The sequence below is a fragment of the Hirundo rustica genome, chromosome 19 (genome assembly GCF_015227805.2).
Source record: "Hirundo rustica isolate bHirRus1 chromosome 19, bHirRus1.pri.v3, whole genome shotgun sequence".
Lineage (NCBI taxonomy): Eukaryota > Metazoa > Chordata > Aves > Passeriformes > Hirundinidae > Hirundo > Hirundo rustica.
In genome coordinates this window covers 4,036,956-4,058,464 of record NC_053468.1, presented here as the reverse complement: position 1 = coordinate 4,058,464, position 21,509 = coordinate 4,036,956, and the positions used below count along the sequence as shown (strand labels likewise).

The following is a 21,509-nucleotide window of genomic DNA, read 5'->3' as shown; positions in this document are numbered from 1 at the left end:
AAATACAGACAAGGTATGAACACCTTTTCACCACAAGAGGTGTGTTTTTATCCTGTGCAGGTGCAGCACTCTGCGTGCATGCACACCTAGCAGTTCCTCTGTTCCTGGTGCAGCCTGGCTCCTTGCTCTGCAGGAAAGCTGCTGCTCAGAATGCCTACCTCATACAGAAAAATAATTTTATAAACCATTTCAGAAAGAGCAGCTTCCAATTTACTGATTGACTTAAACATGCTGTGCTTTGCTTTCTTTCATCATGGTAAAAGCCACTTGACTGTGTAACTCCTAACCAGCAATAAAACAGGTATAAACAGGCAGAAAACAATGTAGTGTTCAAGGTATCTCTAGAGGGGAACAGCAGCTAAACACCTTTTGACTTGATTTTGCCTGGCCTGGAAAGGAGCAGGACTTTCCCCTTCCCCATTTTCATGGGCTGCTCACATAGACCAGGGGTCTGAAGGGAATATTTGGTTTTGAGTTGTCCCAAAGGTACTGGCCAAAAGCAGAGCTGATGTTCTGAGCTCGTTTGAGAGAGAGCTGCTTCCCTCCTGTTTGGGTTTGGCTTTTTTTGTAGGTGTGATGTCATCATTCTGCGAGGTCTGCGCCGCTGCGTCCTCCAGGAAAACAAAACAGGGCGACGAGACCTGAATGTCAAATGCAAAAAACAAGCAGATCTGATTCTTCCTCTTCTCCCTCCCCCTTTTTTCTTTGAAAGGAGCTTTCAAGCTGACTTTATACAACAGGAATTAGCTTAATAGAAAAAGAGAGTGAGAGAAGCAGAGTTATTTCTTTCCAGTTCTTACTATCAAGATCTCAAAAATAACTCCTTCCAGCCTTGCTGGAGGATGGGATGTATGTTTTGTGCCACATGCAAATGTAGGGACACTTTATGAATACCCAAGTATTCCTTGTTTCAGAGATGTTTTATCTTTTAATATAACCTTTCTCTGGTTTTGATTTTTTTTTGGGGGGGGGGAGATATTTAAATGAGCACTACACAGTGTCTTCTTGCCATGCTTATGTGAATTTTTACTGGGGAACTGTTCCATACACTTGATGTGTTTGTGAAGATACCAAGGTAGTACTAGCAGCAGCCTTCCACCAAGATTGTCTTTGGGCCCTGGCCAGGGTCAGGGGAGCAGCCAAAACCAACTGCTGGGCTGATATAACCAGGATGATTTTTATTCAAGCCTTTGGAATTGTCTTAATGTAAGAATGTACTGGAATTTTTCCTTCTTTCTGGGAGCCCTTTTGTGGCCTGGCAGCAGTTGGCACTCATGCAGCTTGTTAGCTATACTGAGCAATGCAGTTCCTGTTAACATGGATAGGTTTATTCTTTTTCAGCCTAGAGCTTTAGCTATTCCCTCATTCAGAATGACTTTGCAAAATAATCTGCAGAGAGACATTTTGAGGCTTTTGGAGGCTCTAAACTGTGTATTGGTAGTGACAGGGTGGTCTCTGAGAAGCTGTCCAGATGTAGTAAGGACTTCTGGGCAGTGAGCAACACTGGAGCTGATATTTTTTGCCCTGTTGTGTTCAAAAACCTTAATTACTTCTTGGTTGCTCTTTATAGCTTGTGTCCAAAAAGTAAATAGTGTTTTCTGGCATGGCCTGTTGAGCTCTCAGTAGCTCCCTGTCCAGCTGGGCTGCTAGGGTGAGCTGCATGCATGATGAGAACCAGTTCTTGCTTTTTGCTTGTTGGTTGTTAGGGATGTATCTGCCCAAGGTATCAGGAGGTTGTCGTACTTTTCTGATTCAAAAATCCAAAATTCTAAGAATTTATAAAATAGACACCTGACGTTCCCTTTGTTTATTAGCCAACAGGAGCAGTCAGAAAATAGCTCTTCTTCTAATACACGAATTGTTGCTTGAAACTTTGCAGTTGTTTTTTTTTCCTCTTATTTGTCTGTTCCTACTGGCAAACAAAAGGCATAATCCATTATTCCAAACTGCTGAAAGGAGCTTCAAATTGCCAGGTATGAAATTATGCTGCTTGTTCCGTTACCAGTAGGAAACGGCATGTGAAATGTTTCAAAACCTACAAAGGAGAAAGTTCTTTGTATGTGTGAATTTAGTATTCACAAAAGGTGTCAGATTGACAGCCATGGAGATTGTGGAGATCGGAATTTTATTTATCCCTAGAGAAGATGCGGTGCAGACTGCAGCAGTGCAAAAATTTCCTGTTTTATTCTGCTGTTGCACCCTACCTGTGCCCTTCACAGGCAGCCTCTTGGGATAAGGAGCTCCTCCTTTCTCCACACCCCTTCAGAGAGCTGGCTGACAAAAGGATGTGAGGGTGGTTTTTTTGTGTGTGATGTGGGTGCTTGTCTCCTGAAATCTAAACAGATGTGGAAGGAATTTGATAACATCTACCTCTAAACAGCTGCTGGAGCAGAGGCAGCCTTTGGGCCCCCATGTTCTCTGACTGGAGGCAGGCTGAAAGTCTCGAGGCAGAAGATATTAGTGGTCACGATTCTGTTATTCACCTACTTAGCTGTCTTTCTGCAAAGATTGAAACTCTAATGCAGCCAGCTTCTCCTGCTTTGTCTCAAAACATCTGATAAATTCTCTAGGGAGAATTGGGAGGTTCTCTAGGAGTTGTCACGTAAGAGGAGTGTGATGTGAGTTGTCCATTTGCCAAAATGAAAATGGAGAAAGAATATCAAACCCTCTTTCTAAGGGGAGGGAAAAAAAAAAAAGAAAAGGCAAAGAACACGAACCGAAAACCAAAACAAACCAGCAGGTGATTGATTTTTGAAAATTTCCACCAGATCTCTGGCAAGGTCCCTTGTGCCACTGCTCTCTTGGGACTGTTCTTGTGACTGTCCTTGTTCCCTGATGCTTTGCTTCTTCATGTCTTGCTAGAGCCAGGCCCCTCCTGTTGCATGTTTGCATTTTAAGGAGGCCCTTCAGACCATAGAGCTGAGTCCTGCTCCAGCTGTGCTGTGTGGTTATTGCTCTGGTTTGTAGCTTTAATCATCTCCAGCTCCCATCCTTCATTAGATGGAGATTGTGTGGCTCTGAGCAGAGTGGTTTAGCTTGGACCAAATCACTGATCGCCTTCAGATCAGCAGCTGCTGGGAATAGCCAGCACTGCCACCCAGCATGGCCCAGGCCAGGACACAGCCTTCCAGCCCACTCCCTGCCAGCAGGAATGCTTAAGGAGAAAAATAAGATTAATTTAATTGGCTTTCTGTTTGCAAAGCCACTCTTATGTCTCCTGAAGATCAGTTCAGTCTTGGAAAAGTCACCTGTTGGCAGCTTCCTGCCTCACTTCCTGAAAAAGCTGAGGCCAAAGTCATTGAAACAGGCGGGACAACTTTGTTTTCAGAAAGTCTATGTGAGAGCTGGTTCCACCACATCTCAATTAACCTTCTGTTTAAATGCACAGAAAATAGTTTTGTCCATTGACTGAAGCAGTCAAATTATTGTTCCCCTCAGTTGAAGGGTAGGAGTGGAAATGGTTGCTGATTATTTCTTTTTCGTTCATTTGCTTTTGTGAATGATTGCTGAGAACAGCTGGATTAAGTGGCTTTATGTGTGAGCACACAAAGAACTTGTGAAATATAGAGGTGTTTGGATTTGTACTGTTGAAATAGACCAATTTCTGATTGCAGTTTTCTGTCAAATTTAGGATGGATGTGTTTCTACATGAGCTGAAATTGCCGTTCCAGCCTTAAAATGCTGTAGCACTTGGTAGATACATACAAGTGGCTTAAGCTCTTTCCTCCTCTCTTTAGAGCAGAAGAAAGTGCTGCTTTTCTTACTTGAGAGCTGAAGAGTTGGTCTACCAGAGAAAAGTTTTTAAAGATACTCATAGTAAGAGTTAGGCCAGGTAGAATGAAACTTGGACGTTAAACCTGCTTTGTGGGCCGCGTTTATGAGTTGTTCCAAGTATTTGCTTCGGGTGCAGATGTTGAGCTACCTCTTTCATCCCTTGTGTTCAGGACAATTAGTAACACTGCCAAGCCAGAAGAGACACAGATAATTCTTTTAGAGCAGATTCTTGGAGAAAAGATGTAGTCATTTACCTTCAGTGTGTGCAGAATGATGTATCAACCCAGCCTTTTTTTCTAGTGGAGAGGCAGTCAAGCACAAGGATGTCTAAGTCTGTGGTTTGATGGACTTTTTAGGAAACCTGTAAGGAGAGATGTGCTGGGTGTGTTCCACTGCAGTGGGTTCAGCTCTTGACTCCACAGTGCTTGCAGGTGCTGGTGTTCAGGGAAAACACAGCACTTAAGCATTCCATGCATGTGTCTTCCTCCTAGCAATATATTTATGTGTATAAAATAATGCTATAGGCAGGTAAAATATAAAGGTTAATTTGTTTATTGGGGGCTTATTCCCTAGTGGGACCCATCTTTGCAATAAGAAGGTGAACCAGCACTGAGTGTTGCTGAGGCATTTTGCAGCTCCTGGTGCTGAGGAGACAGTTATCCCTGGAGAGCAGCAGAAGATGCTCCAGCCCTGGACTCTTAAGAGATCAGAAGGACTTTTTCCTGCAGGAGAGGCTCCTCTTGTTTCCAGTTCCTAGACTGTCAGGAATCTGTCCTGTGTTCAGTGAATCATTCCTGGAGAGCATTCAGGCAGTGTGGAGGAGGAAAATGCCTGGTGTGAATGCGGGAGGTATAAAAGTCAGATGAGAGGAGAGAGATAAGAATATGTCAGGGCAGAGTACAGTGAAACTGGGACTGCAGAGGGGTCGGAGAGGCAGGAGCTGGAGCTGATGGAGACCTGGAGCTTGGAGGTTTGCAGGAAAGGTGACTTGGGAGCCTGGGAGATAGGGAGGGAAGCAGTAAAAGAAGATGGGTTGGCAAGGGAGATGGCAGTCTGAATTCTGACACTTTCTAATTTTGGAATGCTTGCCTTTGTAACCTTAATAATTTTGTTCTAATACACCAGATACAAAAATTGCATTATATGTTCTGAGGAATTTGGTTACTATGGTAATGGGTATATAAGTACATAAGAGATGAGATGTCAGCAATCAGAACAGCTGTAATGTAGCACGCAAACCTGTGACTACCGGAATTTGGGAAGCAGGCCCTAACAAACTTCTCCTGCTTCAGTCTCATTTCTCACTGCCAGGATGTGTGTTCCTGTGTGAAAGTGACGTCAGAGCTTCTACAATAAATCTTTGGGGATTTTGGAATTTCAGCAGACATGCCCAAGAATTCTGAGTAAACAGAATGTACCTCCTTTCTGTGCCAGGATGAGGAGGTCTCTGTTCCCAGTTGCTGGAAGTACAGGACAGATTCTGGCTGGACACACCACGAGCATTCGGGATGGGAGCAGGCTGCTGCTGCCCTCTGCTTTGGCTCCTGTCTCCCTCCTTGCTCAAAGGCTGAGCCACGGCTGTGGGACTCATTCCCAGCATCACACAACCAGTTTTCCCCTCTCCACTGTTGTTGCTTTTGTCTAGGTGGATTTGGGGCAGTGCTGCTGGTACCTTCTGTGCCAGAAGCCGTTGTGTTTGTTGTGGCACTTTGGCGATGGTGAGGTCTTGCCCAGCCATAGCAGCTGGGGAAGATGATGGAGGAGCAAGAGCATCCTGGGGAGTGTCAGGCAGGGATGTGGGGCAGCTGCTGGCACAGGAGTGGAAAGGATGGTGGGTTTTGCACACTTCTGATTCCCTTCCTCCATTTGCAGCAAGGGTATGTTTTCCATACCCACATACACCTTCTGATTGAAAATCCATTTCTGCAGTGTTTCCTGTGGTTGGGGGCGGGTGGGTTATGAGGATTATCCTCAACAGGACAGGGTTGCTGGAGAGCTGATGGAGCAAGCAGTGTCCAGGATGGATGAGTACTGCAAGTACAGTCCAGCCCATGTAGGTGTGGGTCAGGACAGGGCGCAGCAGCAAGTTGGAGATTTCTTAAAGCCAAGTGTAGTGTAAGGATGGTTAGTCCTAGTGAGGAGAAATGGGCTGGAGGGAAGCTGCTGGTAACTTTTCAAGGTCCAGCCTTCAGACAGTTTTAAGTGGTGTTTTAGTCTTGATGTGCATGTGAAAGGACTGTGTTAATGGAATTTGCTGTGCAGAGAGGAGGACTGAAGTCTCTGGCAGGACTGAGTGAGCTGGAGGATTTGCAGTGTGAAGACCTAAATGGAAGAGTGCAAAGTGAATGGTCATGCGGTAGCAAATATATAATAACATACAGAAGATATAAAGATAGATATGAAATAGAAAAATATGGTTTATCAGTGGAAATATATAAATAAATATGGTTTATCAGTGGAAATATGCAAAAGACTTGAACATATCCCTTGATACCATGGGGATTTTTAAACTTTAGTGCTCTATATCTAGGAAATAAGCAGATGTGGAAAATGGTGGTTGAGGATTTTTTTTTTTTTTAAGCTTCATTTGGGACAGATGTGAGGAGTGGCTATTAGAATGATCTGGGAAGTCAGTTCTCTCTCCTGCATCAGAGGGAGACAAAACTGGCTTTTTTTAGCTAACAGGCTTAAGGGGACAGTATTCCATCTCTCCTTGTGCTTATCCCCCAGTATTGAAAAGGGAAGAAAACTGTTTAAACACTAAGGCTGGTGTGGGAAAAAGAGTAAGGCAGTGTCAACTTACAGTAATAAATCTGTAAATCAGTCTTAATCAGTTCTTAATCTTAAATTGGTTCCTAATCAAAATAGGAGTGGGGTTCTGGAGCAGCCTTGTAATCAGAGTAGTGGCTTTGAGAAGTTCTCAGGAGTTGGTTATTATTTGATGATTTGATTCTATTATAAAGTTGCTTAAAATAGCAGAAGCAGGACTTAATTGGACCTTCAGTCCTGTAATCCTAACAATCCAATTGAGACACTCTGTATATCTGAGCCACAAATTGTTTTGTGTATTAGTTGAAATAAGCATTTTCCCCATGAAAGCAGATAAAACTCATCAAATTAAAAGGTTATGCTTGTTATCTTAATACATACTGAAAACTATTTTTTGTTTTAAGTGAAAAACACAAAGAGAAGGGATTCAGACCTTGCAGAAACCGGTGGAGAGGCATTTCTTCAAGTAGGTAGAATAGTTAAAAAAGGGGATTTTTAAAATTTGTTTTTGTTTGGTTTTGATTGTTTGCCTCTTCCCCTTGTGTGCTGTGTAGGAAATGGTTCTGCTCAGTCATGTGAAGACTGGAAAAAAAATAACCTGAGCTGGAGTAAAACTGGACAAATTGCCATCACTTTGGGGAATTCCAGCAGGAAAGGAGGTGCTCACGGGCTCTAGAAACGTGTGACATAATTGCTCATTAAAGCTACCCCATTTATGGCTACAGATAATCTGGTAGCACAGATTTAACAGCTATAAAAGGCTTTAAACTCCTCTGAAGCTGAAATATGTTTGAACCCCTTTTTGAACCTGCTTTAAGTTACAAACTTAGGTGGGCAGGTGTAAATCCTTGCTGCACTGCCAGTGTCTGTGTTCTGCAATGGGTTGGTCACTCCTAAAGGGCAGAATAATCTTTCACTGGTCATCTGTTCTGACAGGGCTTCTCTGCCTGTGCCCAGTGCTGAAAGGCCATCACACACATGCACCTTCCTAGAACCTCTCCTTATTTCCCTGCAGCCTTTCAATAAACTTTTTTTTTTCCTATTTATGATAGTAATCCTGTATTTTCTAAAATCCTGTGTTAAAAGAATTTGACCTTTTTCATAACAAGGTCTATTTTGATGCTTGTTTGACCCTAGAAGATTAGCAACATAAAAATTGTCATCCAGGTTCTGATAACTCGCCTGTCTGGTCCTATCTGCTGTCCCTGGCAGTGGTGACAACCTGGGTGCTTCAGAAGCAGTGCCAGGAGCATCCAGGAATACCTTACCTGACCTGGCTGTGGATGTTCTTACTCATGGAAATGTCTGGTTTAAAAAGCAGCGTTTCTATCTCTTGGGCTCAATGCCTCTCAGTCATTTCTGCAGGTTAATTTTGCTGTTTATACCTTCATTGGTTGCATTCCTTCTCTCTGTTATAAACATGCTGCTCTTATAGTTTATGGCTTCTCCCTTTGTTTTTGAAGCCTGAGCACTTATCATGGCCTTGCTATTTATGATTTTTAACCTTTTCTCTTCAACCTTAGTTTGTCTTTTTAGGCATTTATAACTTCCCATTTCTAAGGCTTTTTTTTACTGTACTTCCATTTTACTGCAATATAATGAATGAAGAATAATCTCCAGGAGCAGGCCATGGCAGAGACATCTTCAAGTACTGTCAGAAATTCTGTATTATTTTTCTGATTGATCCTTCATCTTTTTTTTTTTTAAAAAAAACAGTCTGACATTGTGTTTGGCAGAATTGTGCAATTATTTTTGCTGAGTTTTCTGCAGCAGGCTCAGCTCCTGAGTTATGTTTAGTTTAAGAGTAGATGTGTGCTTTATGGTTCTTTACTTTTTTGACCTTTCATCTCCTGTCTTGTTGCTCATTCATACTCTTTTTTAAGGTTCCTGTGTAGTTTTTGATGCTGTCAGCTGCCCTAAATAAAACATGTCATTTACCTTTCCCTCCCATCCAGATCTTCAGTGCAGATATTATGCTGGTTCCACACATTTTCCGTGGTCACTCTGATTGCAAGAGCCTTTTCTATTGTTCAAAAATGTAATGTCATTATTATCTGGCCTTGCTTTTTTTAGTTTTGTATCAGTTCAGTGGTGATGATTCTGTTCTCCACCTATGACTAATTCTCACAGTAATTTTGTGTACTTTTTCCACTTCTTTTTGAATATCCTTTTGAGTTGTTCTTTTCTTTTAATGACATACAGTCTAGCGCATAAATGGTTCGTTTTCTGGTTCTTAGCATAGCACAGTCACCAAGTGATTAGCATGCTGCTCCCACTAATTAATAGTTCAGTTAATTCTTCTGTTCGGTTTGGCTGCAGCCATTGTTGGGACCTTCTCTGGAGCAGCAGCAGCTGCTGCAAGGGGACAGCAGCTGTGACAAAAGCTGTACGTCACTCTGGAGCTACGTCAGACTTAAGGGCAGCTGCTTACTCGTCCCCATAGGTCAGTAATGTTTAATTTACATGTTTATGGAAGGACCATCTGTCTTGGTCTGTGACAGCACTTTACCTTATACCCAGTTATCTTCTTTGTGCAGGTATTTTATTTACCTTCTCTTCTGTTCTCTTGTTCTCCTGTGTGGCTTTTTGTCAGGCTGGGTGACTGCCCAAGGCTTCTCACTCTTGCAGCTTGGTTTGTAAGATTGTTCCTACAGAATCTCACAGAGTTCTCCTGGATTTTTCTGTTTGTGTTTGGCTTTATTTTCTGCCTCAGGTTCTTCGTACTGGCATCAGTTTTGGCAGGTTTATACTTGCTCAAGTAAGAATCTGACCTATGGACTGGAGGGTTGAATACAGCTTCTTGCTGGAGTGGGAGTGTGTCCTGGAGTTCTTCTGCACTCCAGGGAATTCATTTGCAAGCTCAATTTAAACATTTTCTTGTTTTTCTTTTTCTTTTTCTTTTTTTTTTTTTTTTTGATAACTGATTGACCAGAAAGACTTTGAATTGCTTCCTTTCAGGCCTCTTTTTAAAACTATGGTGATACTGCCACTTTTTAATTACTTCTTTTCTCCAGGGTAATTATCTATGTTGTGAGCTTTAGTAGCTTATTTCTGAGTTATTTATGCTGAATCCAAAATAGCTAATTTGCTTACGTTTACTCTATTTATTGTTCTGGGACAGAATTGCTTAGGGGTCAAGAAAAGGTTTCTTTAAACTCAAGTCCCATTAGGATATCTGACTAATTTTTTTTTTTATGGGCAGCTGGAGTTTCCCAGTATTTTTGCCTCTGGATTTAATTGACTCCCATCAACTGGCCTGTTGCTAACCTCTTCCTGGCCAGTGTGCTGCCAGCACAGCATCTCCCACAGTGGATCCATTATAACATGGCCATGGAGAGCTGGCTGTAGGTGGTGCACTCACAGAATGTTTATTAATGTGGTGCTTTACCTTAGTGGAGGAAAAGAGCTGGCAACGACCGTGGACTTAATGAATTGCAAAAGAAGAGGGACAGAAGATTTCATTTTTTCCAGTTGCCTTCCTCATAGCTTTGCTAGCCTAAGGAATCACTAAATTTAGACTTGATCTTCTTAATAAATGTACCAGAACTATCACAACCAAAGACATCCAGGAGATGTTAGCGTTGACTGTGTCAAGGAATGGTGAGCACTTCTTGAACTTTCATAGCATTGGTCTGTGAGAAATGAGTGCTGGCTATTCTTCAGCTGTTCTGTAGGTCTAATTTTTGATCTAGTGGGATATTCTGTTTTAAATAGTAGAAAAAAATGAGATTTTTTTTGCATTAATTTTTCTCAACTGCATCAATAATGTCTTTTATATATGTTGTTTAAGTGGTAGGATCAGTGGTAGATTTGGTGTGAGTGACACTGTAAAAATTGCCAGTTAACAAAACTAGTATTTTCAGGAGTCCACGTAGTGTTAGGAATATTTGTGTTTGCTTATAACTGACATATGAAACCTGTCAAAAGAGATTTAGTTTGTTCAGCATATCTTGTCTTTAACAAAACAACACACTTGCCCAGTTAGTTATCTTTTAAATTCTTAGAAAACTTGAAGGATTGTAGAAATAATTAAAAATAAATATTTACACCCAGCCCAGAAACACAGATCCTGGGCTTGTCAGTGAAGGTTTGTGAAATGCAACTTTCTGACCCTTTCGTTAGTGACATTCTTGGAAAGTAAACACCCAAGCAGAACAGCTCAGTGGGATCAGAAAGTGTGCTGGGGTAAGTAATTCAAGGAGTTGATGATGGACATTTTAGTGTCAGAATCTTGAGAGGAAATCAAAGTAAGGCACAGAGTCTACAAGTACACATATAAGAGAAATGCAAGCAGTGCTCGAACATAAAGGTGTCTTCCTGAGGCTATTCTGTGAAAAAGTATAATAAAAGAAAAAAACAGAGCTAGAAAAGCAGGGAGAGAAAGGAAGAAAAAATCTGCAAAGATGTTTTTTCAGGATAGAACTATTCCTCAAGAATCTTTTAAAAAGAAATTGAAAAAGGAATCTTATAGGAATAGTAGGCTTGTTTCTTTTCAGATGAAGAAAGAAGTACTGAGTGGGGAAGAAAAGCCTGTTTGAACATAGATGCTCACACAGACAAAAAAATTGCAAGAATTCACTTAATATCCAGGTGCAGATTCATCTTATCCTTCTAATCTATTCCTTCTAGAAATACCTAGGTGAGGGAATGTGAAAGATAAAGGGGACAGCATTTCATGCCTGTCCTTTGCTGAGCTCCTATGGGGAAGGATCTCTGTTCCTGTGCAGGGACCAGAACTTTGTTACAGAGGTGTACATGGGGTTAGAGACCATGTGAGGTGCCCTTGCTGCTACAAGGCAAGAGATGGAAGTGTCCAGCAAGGCTCTAAGATCTCACCTGTTTCAGGCTTTGGCAGCAGAACGATCTCCTCGCTTGGAGATAAAATTTTTTTCTTTTCCCTTGCCCTGGAGACTGGCAGAAAGCAAAGGAGCATCTCACGTCCGTGAGCTTGGAGTGAAAAGCAGTGTGGAAAAAAATCTCAGCGGGGCTTCCCATGCTCCACAGGTACCTTCCACAATCCAGTTTGCTCATCCCATGCCAGGTGGTTTTGTTCTGCTTGTAGCTGGCATTATTTTAGGATGATCAGTTTGGTGACAGCTTTTTGGATATTTTTCTGAGTAGTTAACATTTTTCTAACAGTTTCTTGTAGAATGTCATTCATCTGCACCTCCCTCTTCCTTAATGACTGACAGCACTGGTGGATCCAGTGTGGAGAACAAATGTAATGAAAAGAATTATTTTAAGATCATTAAGAGAAAGGCAAGTTCATTACTTTGTCAGCATTTTTCTGTCTGAGCTGCGGCTCACAACGAAGTGGTAAAAGTAAGTTAGCAAGATCTCAGGGGAGATGTTCCTGAGTGCCCTTTGTCCCCTTTGCAGGGCATTGGAGAAGTTAAGTGCCCTTTGCTGCATCTTCACCCTTTTCTTATTTCATTTCTGGTTTGGTTTTTGGGTTTTTTTCCCCTTTAATTGCCACTCTAGGAAGAATTCCAAATTGCAGAACTGGGAGAAATAAAAATAACATGTTGCTAGCTTGGTAGGAGAGGCTTAGCCAAGTGCACAAGGAGTCTGTGATACAGGGTTTTGCATGAGTCAAGGGGCTACAGTTCCTGTCTGTCCTGGGAGGTCTGAGGTGCTGATGGACCTTCCATTGTGACAGTCACTGGAACACAACTGTCTTGATGCCATCTGCCTGGGGTCACTGAGGGTGGACAGGAAGCTGATTTTTCGCTATTCAAGGAAACAGCCACCTTCTGCTGTGAGCAGAGTAACTCTTCTTCCATGTGTTCAGAGCATGTTAAGGCCCTTGAGAATTACTCTGCTTTTGTCAGAACAGGAAAAAAAAAAAACGGCTGACTGGGTGGAGCAGAGCCTTGGGTTAAAAGAGTTTTGAAGAAATGCAAAGTAATAAAAGACTGTGTGTATAGTTTTGACAAGCTTGCTGGAAGGAGAAATGTGGTGCAGTGGTCAGGAATGTATTTTCCCAGGAACCATGAAGGACCTGATGAACGTGAGCCCCTCTGTGTTGGCCGAGCTGTGCAGAAGGATGGGTACAATCTGACAATATCACACTGGCTGCAGGTTCCCTGAATTTCAGGATAACCAACAGAACTCTTTCAGTCTGTGCCCTTGTGGAAAGGCCCCACCACTGGCTGGCACCTGGCTTTTGGGAACAGTAAATAAAGTGATAGGATGTGCAGTGGGTAATTCCTGCCCTTTATCTTTCTGGATAAGGTAACTCCATGTATAGAATTCGTCAGGCTAAAATTTTAAAGGCTGATTTAAATGCAGATCACAAAATTAAGTCAAGGGTAAATGGTGTAATTCCTGAAGTCTAATATATCAGCACTGCCTGATGGTTCTTAATTTCTTCTGATGCTGGACCTTGATCATCATTTCTGCTGTGTTCCCATGAACTGTACAGGTCATACTTCGACTTCCCATTCCAGGTTAAATTCTTACTTTTATGAGAGTGCTTTTGTCTTTTTTATCTTGAAAACTTTTATTCCCAGTTTATCGAAATGGGGATTTAATTACAAATTACAAATTACAAATAGTAATTTGTTTGTTGCTTCCAAAAGAATTTGTGCTCCCAGGTCAGGTATTCAATACTACAAAGAAACTTTTAAAAATCGTTATTGTATTTTCTTATAATCTAATCATTCTCTAAGCATTTTTACCATCTAGCCCTTACTTTGGGTGTAATTGCAAATAAAAGAAAAAAAATGAAAGCCAGTTCTTTCAATAGTTTCAGTTTATCATGTTTAGGATAGTTGTGGAAATTTTCAGTGTCAGCTGGAAGCCATTCAGGAAATTTTTAATAGTGTGTTGAGAGGATAATTTAATCTCAGCTTCATACACTCCCTGGATCTGACCCATATGCAAGTAAGAGAAAATCCCTCTTCCCTTTTTTGATAGTTGCATGATGACACTCATTCCCCATCTTATTTGATGGGGATTAGCCATTAGATCATGCCAGAGAAAATGACACTTAGATTTAGCAACTGTTTGCACTACCAGCAATGCAGCTTCTTTAAAAAAAAAATCTAAATAGTCAGTTTCTAAATAAAGTTATGTCGTGGTGGGGAGTTGTTTTTTAGTAGTGTGAGGGGGGTTTTTTGTTGGTTGTTTTATTACTTTGAGTAAGAAGATCTGCAAAGAACCAGTAGTTTTTTGTGTTGAGTATTCACTTTTGAGTCTTTGCTGTTAGACTGTCAGCTGTGAAGACCATAGGGGCTGTAACTGGTCTCCTGCTTGGTTTGTTTGGTTTTAAAGTGTCAGATATATTCTATCAGGGAAAAACACACAGTGTAGCTATGTTTGACACCAAAGAGAAGTTTTTATAGATGTTACTGTGCTATGTGTATGTGTTACCAGATGACTATAACATAAAACAAGATTTATGTCTTGAATTGTAAATAACTTTGTTTATAGTTCAGTAATAGAGGACAGCTTTCCTGTTGGCCTCCGTAGCCATTGTGGAATTCTGTGTGGCTCTTGTTCCCAGTGAAATGGGGAGACATGGGATGATGGATGCAGAAATCTGTTTGTTGTTTCTATTTTGTGCTCACATGGTATTTGTTTAGTTCTGGTTTTCATATTCTTGTTGCATGTGTTAGTTCCTTGAAATGTCATTTGTAGGGACAAAGCATGCTCTTCAGTGCTAATCATCCACAAGCAAGTGTGTGGTGTAATTTGGTTTCTGCAAACTTTTGAACCGTCTTATGGAACTAAAAATGCTGTGCTGTATCTCATGGTTAGTGTAACCAAGTACCTTCTAGTCACTGTCGCTCACTGAGTTGATCTGAATGGGAACTTGAGAAATAATATGGGCAGTGTGTGATTCCCTTCTCTTCTGCAGGGAAGGCCAAGCACCTTCTCTTCGTACATCGGTTTATATTACCTGAAAACCCTTATCTGTGACATTGACAGCTGTCAGAGAGTTTAGTGTAGTGTGGACAGATCTTAATTTCTCAGAGGACTCTGTACCATATGACTGAAATATGCACTTTAAATATGGCAGCTGACCATTTCAAGCTTTGCTTGTTCTGCTCTGCAGCATCCCAGGGGATGTTAGTCACAGGGGTGGGTCTTAACTTCAGTTTGAGATGACATGGCAGGAGGCAGAAAACTCCAAAGAGAACAGGTCTTATCCCGCCCTCATCTTCAGCTTTCTTGTGTCAGAGCTTCAAGGGGTGTGTGTGTACCTTTAATATAGCCATAATTACAGGGATGTAACATCTTATCGATTCATAGACCTTTGTGGATGTGTGCATGTGGTTTCTGCTAACTGATAGTTGTTCAGATGAAAGTAATTTGATAAAACGCTTTGGTCTGTAGTCAGTGTCATTTACACCAGCAGTGGTAGCCACTGAGTGTAGTGAGTTGAGACTACTGTGTGGAAATAGAGCTGGGCTAGTCCTGTGCCTTGGTCATTCCCTGGTTTGCTTTGAATCTTTCTCATGTTCCTACACCGCCTTGTTGGTTAAGAGTGAAGTTGATCTAAGTCCTGGTTGTTGTGTTTATGCAGTGCAAGATTCTCTTTTTGTATGAGTGACACCTAGAAAGAAAAAGTGAATTTATTTTCTTTCTAATTTTAGCAGCCTGCAAGGCAGCTTGTAGGTAGTCACGCACAGTCGGAGGATGCCGTATCCTGTTTGCAGTGCCTGTTCCTTGGCCAGAGCCAGAATCCAGCCACCTGATCTGAACTAAAGTGAGATGATTGGCCTCATCCACTGGGAACAATTGTATTTAACAGTATAGCTGCACCAATCCAAAAATCCTGGAGTGAATAGACTGCACTGGTGGAAGAATGTAGAATGCTCAAGTACAGCTTGACTGTGCTTTAGAAAACCAGCTGCCTGCTGGTGTGTGAATTAATTTGCAGTGCAGTTTAGTTGTAGGGTTGATTTTTTTTTTTTGTTTTAATCTTAAGTCTTGCCTGTATTTTTAATACAGTTAAAATAATGCAATGACTGTTTTGCTTGCCACTTCTGCCTTCCCTTCCGTTTCCCCACAGCATTCAGGTGTCATTACTGCAAGGCAGGAGGCAGGGCTCTGCTGCTGTCACTGCTGGGCTTTGGCAGGTAGTGCATGTTGTCTGGGTAAAAAGCAGACTGAGGGAATTTAATATTGTAGCATCCATAAAAATGGGAGCACTTCATTAAGCAAGACTGTGTAAAGCTTTCTTATGGAGAGAATTTACATTAATACATTTTATTGTTCCGTCTGAGGAGATCAAATGATAAGCACTGTCATGTACACGTTTGTGACTATTCTGTTAAATGGATTTTAATACTTAATGTTTTTTTTCTCATGCATTTCAAAGCAGCAGTTATTGCCAAGGATAAGCATAATGAAATTTGTCTTGGGGCTCTCAGGAATAAAGAGGGAAAAAGTGTATTTTAAGGTGTGTCATGGTAGTTGAGGAGTTCTGCTCTGTCCTGTCCCACGCCTGTGTGTGTTGTCAGTGGGCCTGGTAGGTGTTTCAGCTGCAGGAAGAAGTGTTCCTGTTGATGACATTTCAGAGGCACGCTCAGAAAGGATGCCAAGAGCGAGTCTGGTGGCTGGTTTGGCGGTGGGGGGTCGGTGTGGAGGGAGGGAAGGCTGTAATCCATCTCAGCGGCCAGCGCGGGGTTTTCCTCTCGTGCTGGCTCTCACACGCACGCTCACTCACGGGGACATGTGACTTTTGGCCATATTAGCAGGTTTATCCAAGCCTAGCCCCTCTGACTAACAGATGTAGGGAAAAGGGCATTCTGGGATTGCAGCAGTTGCTTTTGAACAACAATGTCCTTTTTGTAAGAATCTGATGCTTCTTAAAAGATGGAACATGACATCATTACCGTCGATCCAAGAAACATTCCTTCAATAATACTGAGTGTGCTCTGGTTATCAGCTCCCTTCCCCCAGCTCCTTTCTCTTGCTTTTCTGACATGCTTTTTGTCTATTGTTTTGTTGGGGGCTGTAAATGTGAAACAGTTGTCTTTCAGTGTTATGTGCTTGCTAGAGCTGGAATCAAGTAGAATATTGTTGATTTATAAGAAAGAAAAATAACAAAAACCCCACTTTTCCTCGAGCTTTCATAAATGTGGTGTGCTTCAGGTAAGGGCTGAGCTGGAGCTAATTATTTCCCTTCCCACACGGTATTAGTTGCTGTGTTATGCAAGGGAAGGTGGGGATATCACAGTCCTGTTCCTGTGCATCCCACTCGGCCTCGCTGGCAGCTGTGTGCAGATGTTGGCTGTTCCGAGGCTCCTGCAGTGATCCTGCATCGATAGGAAATGCGTGAGTGCTCGGCAGTGCAGTGTGGCAGAGTTGTGAGCAGCTGCATATCTTCTGTATACGTTCTGCTTGGTCCACCACTGGGATTTCAGTGTCGGCTTTTCCTTATCCTTTGACAGCGAGCTATCACAGGAACACATTCTGGGTTGCATTATAAATCTCTTTGAATGCTGACTGCGTGGAGGAAAATGCTGGATTTTGCTTCCCTTCTGTGCATTCTCTCTCCCATGCATGTCTTCCTCAGAAAAGCTGGAGACTTTTGTGAAGTTTAGTGCCAGGTAAATCTTGGCTGTGTTTCGCAGGAGCAGGCAGGCTGTGGCACTTCCACATGCTGCAGCTCTCCAGAGAAGAGAACCACTGAGCACAAACATGCAGGAGTATGTCTTTTTCCATCCTTGCAGGAATTGCTCTGCAGAGACTGGAAAACAAATGATTCATTGATGGTCTAGAGGCTTGGAGAAAGGTGGAGTTTATAGTGTCCAGAAAGGGAGGAGAAATGGACAGGGCCTTCTGAGGTGTTATTTAAACTCAGATTTGTTGTCTTTCACATCTTCATAGTGGAAATAAACCCCCAGCTTTTTTAAGAAACAAATTTGAGATACAAAATAGAAATAGTAAAAGCACAAGTCTTGGCCAGACAGATTTTTTGGAAAGGAGCAAGATGTGTGATTAACTGTTTGCCAGTGGCAGAATTGTTTTTATTGGTGATAATTTACAGGGATTTGATAGGAAATCCTAATACCTCCCATTAAGAGGAAAAGAAGAGGGCTTTTTATTTTTAGTGGTTTTTTTGGCATCACCTGCTGTAAAGATACAGTAAGATTTTAGCACAACTTAACAGTATACTTTTATTCTGGATAGATTCCAAGACACAAAGCTTGTAGTAAATGAAAGCAAACTCATGGTGCAGACAGAAAGAATTTTACACATTCCCAGTTGTGTCTGAAGTTGCAAGTTCCTCTGAAGAAAGTGTTTGCCAATAGCCTATTGTCCATTGTCTCATGTGCCAATCACAATTTAAATGTGTGTTTGCCTCTGCTGAAGCGGAGCAGAAGGAGGAGCATCGGGTGTGGAATCGGACATCTCCTGTTCTGGATGCTCGTTCTCTGAAGAAGGGGGTTGCAAGTAAGCCTCTGAAGAACAGGCACTTCGTGATAGACATCACAAAACTAAAATAATTTTTTAGGACACAGTGGGTGTAACTCTTCGGAGGGAGGGTGTCATGGTAGTACGGACTCATTGGTGATGAGCTGGTTGTCGCTGCAGGTCAGAGATTCTCTGACTGCTCTGCAGGTGATCGAGCAGATGCTGGGGCTGGAATTCACCTCATTTTGTGTTTTCGTTTTGGTTTCTGTCCTAGAGAAATGCTTGACTGGTGTCTCAGTGGGGCTGTGACATTATCCCAGCGCACAGGGTCTGCTGCTCGCTCTGGAAGGAAGTGGAAGCTGTTTTGCTGTGGCTTGTTTCGGGCTCTTTGAGCAGAGGATAATCAGTGAAGGATTGCAATCTTTTTCTTGCAGTAATCCATGCTGAAGAGGCTCCATTCATACAGATGAGCCAAGGGTTGAAGCAGCACTTTAAACCCAGATAGTCGGTCGGCTGACTGCCCAGCAGGATGCCATCAACCAGCCGAGCGGGCAGCCTGAAGGACCCCGAAATTGCAGAGCTCTTCTTCAAAGAAGATCCAGAAAAGCTCTTCACAGATCTCCGAGAGATTGGCCATGGAAGCTTTGGAGCAGTTTATTTTGTAAGTAGCACCGTAACTGTTCAATTTTAGTTGTGTTTCTTTTTAAACTGTGGGTGTAGACTTTTTTGAGCATAATGAGGAAAGGAATGACAAAAAGAATTACTGTGACTATTTTTATGTGGTGTTTGGGGCAGAGATGTTATCTTGTGTGTCTGTATGGTCTCAATTCTTTCACAAACTTGCAGTCTCTGCAAGGTGTTTGCATACAAAAAAACCCTGGAAACTTGGTCCCTGCCCGGTGCTTTTAGGAGCATCATTATGTTGCAAGCAGGGATTTATGTGCAAATTAAAACACGGACTTCTTCTCCATCGATTCTGACTGGCAATGCAGTTCTCTTGGTCTGATCATCTCCTTATCACTTCTTGTTCTTTGAGAGAAATTGAGTTCTCTCCCGCTTTGTGCATACCCCGAGGCTCCCTTAAAGCCATTCTTTGTGTTTGACACCTGAGTGTTGGTGCTTTTGTTGTCATTTGTCCTGTCACATCCATTCCTACTGCAGGCAAGAATCCCAGTATCCATCTGCATGAAACTTATTTGACATGAACGTCTGGACAGCAGAATTTTTCTCAGGCTGCTTATATAGCTCAACTGGCAGTGGGATCCTCATGGCAACCTCAGTGCAGGTTGCTGTGTGTTAACCAGATACTGTGGGGCCTTCATTAAAAAACACTTTCCTCTGAAAACCTTTTCACGTTTATAATTGTAGGAGGTGTGGCCAAACCTGCCAATTTTCCTTCAGAAAGCCATTTGTGTCACTATTTTATGAGATGCCTATTCACTGTTAATAATTGCAGCAGACCATGTTGGGAACCTTCCAGCACAAATTTAATGCAGCACAGATGAACTAATTAGGAAAAGCTTCTTAATTTTGTTCAGTGCTTAAAACTATGAGCCACCGCTGTCTGGGAAGAGATCTGGGGGAGGAAGTGTTTTCTAACGAAACAATACTCACCTGTGGCCTTAAATTCACCTCGTTTACTCACTTTGGTTGAGGAGTGAATATAAAGGGAGGGAACTGACAAATCTGTCTTGCTGCTGTGTGGAAATATTATTGAAGAAATATTATGGAAGTCTTTTGGGAACGCTGTACCTTTCAGAGGCATGCATGGACCACACAGATATGGAAACCCATAATGCAGCTGCAGGTAGCCTGTGAGCTGAAGCAAACAGCATTCCCAAACACTGGCAGGAAGCTGCCATGGGGTATTTGTAGCTTGCCTGAACTTTGTCCTTGTGGTAAGGGCTGATGGCCCATTACCAGCTCCATCTCCAAAGCAATTGCAACTCAGAGGCCATTAATTTCTAGCCCTTCTTTCTCTTTTCCCCCACCATTTTAAATCACCAGTTCATTATAGATCGGTATTTACTCACTATAGAGTGCAATTACTTGCTGGCATTTGGATTGTGCTTCTTTGTCAGAAAATACCTCTGATTTGGCACTTGCATAAAGACGAGTGTAAGCAGTACATCACACAACCCCCGCCCAGGTGGGGGCTTCATCCTCATTAAGAGAGGGTTTCTGATAAAAACATTCTATTGCTGTTTCTGTATCAGGAAGTTTAAACCTATAAGTTTTATTTTGTGCCTTTTTTTACTACTAATGGTTCTGAGATATTGAATCTGAAACTGTTCCATACAATATGCCCCATCCTTCAAGCAGAAGCCCAAAAGATCAGGGTGACAACACGGAGAGGGAAGCTTAATGTGAATTAAATAAGAAGAACTAAAACATAGGGGAGTCTCTATCTTGGTCACTTTATTCCTCTGTAAAGCGAGAAATAAAACTTCTTAAGTTTCTTTAACAAGATTTTGATTCTGCTACTGCAAACAATTAAACTTTCTCTAATTAATATAATACTTGATTATAGTTAATAACTGCTTTAAATGATATTACTGAAGCCATTGCCATACTCCACTTTTTCTTTGTGCGTAATTTGTCTTATCAGTGCTGAAGCTACTCTGGTCACCAGATGTTGATCCTTTGTGTGGAGTTTTTGGAGGAAAGCAGGATATATGTGCATCCATGTCTGCCATAAAACAAGCCTTGTTCATTTGGATGGTTAAAGGGAACTGGCCTTACACGTCCTCCTGGCTTTTGTCTAGGAGGTGTTTTTTCAATTATCCAAGGTCACAGGGAAACTAAAAAAGGCAAATGAAACTCTGTGATTTTAATATTTCTGGGGTGTCAGCCAGGACAGTTCTCCCTCTCTAGGACTGTTGGTGTTCAGCAAACTCTGTCAGGTATTATTTGCTTGGGTTTTCTGATGCGAAGCATCCTCTCTCCAGGCAGCTTTCATGGCATATAGCCTGCACCAAAAAATATCTTTGATAAATAGATGTGGGGGTAATTACCCAATAGAAAATCCATATAATCCTGAAATCTCCCCTACCTATTTTAAAATAGAGTTTAGTATTTCACTGTTAGTTGTACCCATCTTCCTGCCCTTTTAGCAGTGATCTCAACAATGGGTGATATATATTGATCTTACTCATATCTCTTTGTTTCTGTTGCATCCTTCAATGGCAGAAAGTTCTTTTTATTTTTTTTCTTTCATAATTGATATGATTTTTGCTGTTTCACCTCATGGAGTTAATTTCTTAGAAACTGCAAGTCTGGCACCTCTGAATCATTTTTGGTATTATCCTTACCCTGCTCCCTGCTCTGCAGTGTAATAATAGCTTTTGCTTGACACAGGAAACCTACTACACTGGAACACTGCAGATGGAGCAGAAGAATAACCTACTCTCTTTTGTTAGAGCTGGGTTCCTTCTGCTGTACTGTAGTATTTTGCTTCCCTGCTTTACTGGCAGTTCTTCACACAGTTGAATGTATCAGAGATTGTCTTTAATCAGTAAAGATCTAGGAGTCAGAGTTTTATTCTACCTTTTTTGTCTCAAACAACAAAAATAGTCACTCCCCCACCCAACTTTCAC

The 21,509-nt window shown here is 41.8% G+C and overlaps 1 protein-coding gene across 1 annotated transcript in view; it reads left to right on the top strand.

Annotated features, from left to right (window-relative positions):
* TAOK1 (TAO kinase 1) overlaps window positions 1-21,509 on the top strand; it is a 69,323-nt gene that overhangs the window by 10,550 nt on the left and 37,264 nt on the right. Inside the window, exon 2 of the mRNA XM_040082577.2 lies at window positions 18,348-18,574. Coding sequence (XP_039938511.1) covers window positions 18,443-18,574 — 132 coding nt within the window. The 5' untranslated portion in view covers window positions 18,348-18,442. The remainder of the gene's footprint in view (window positions 1-18,347; window positions 18,575-21,509) is intronic.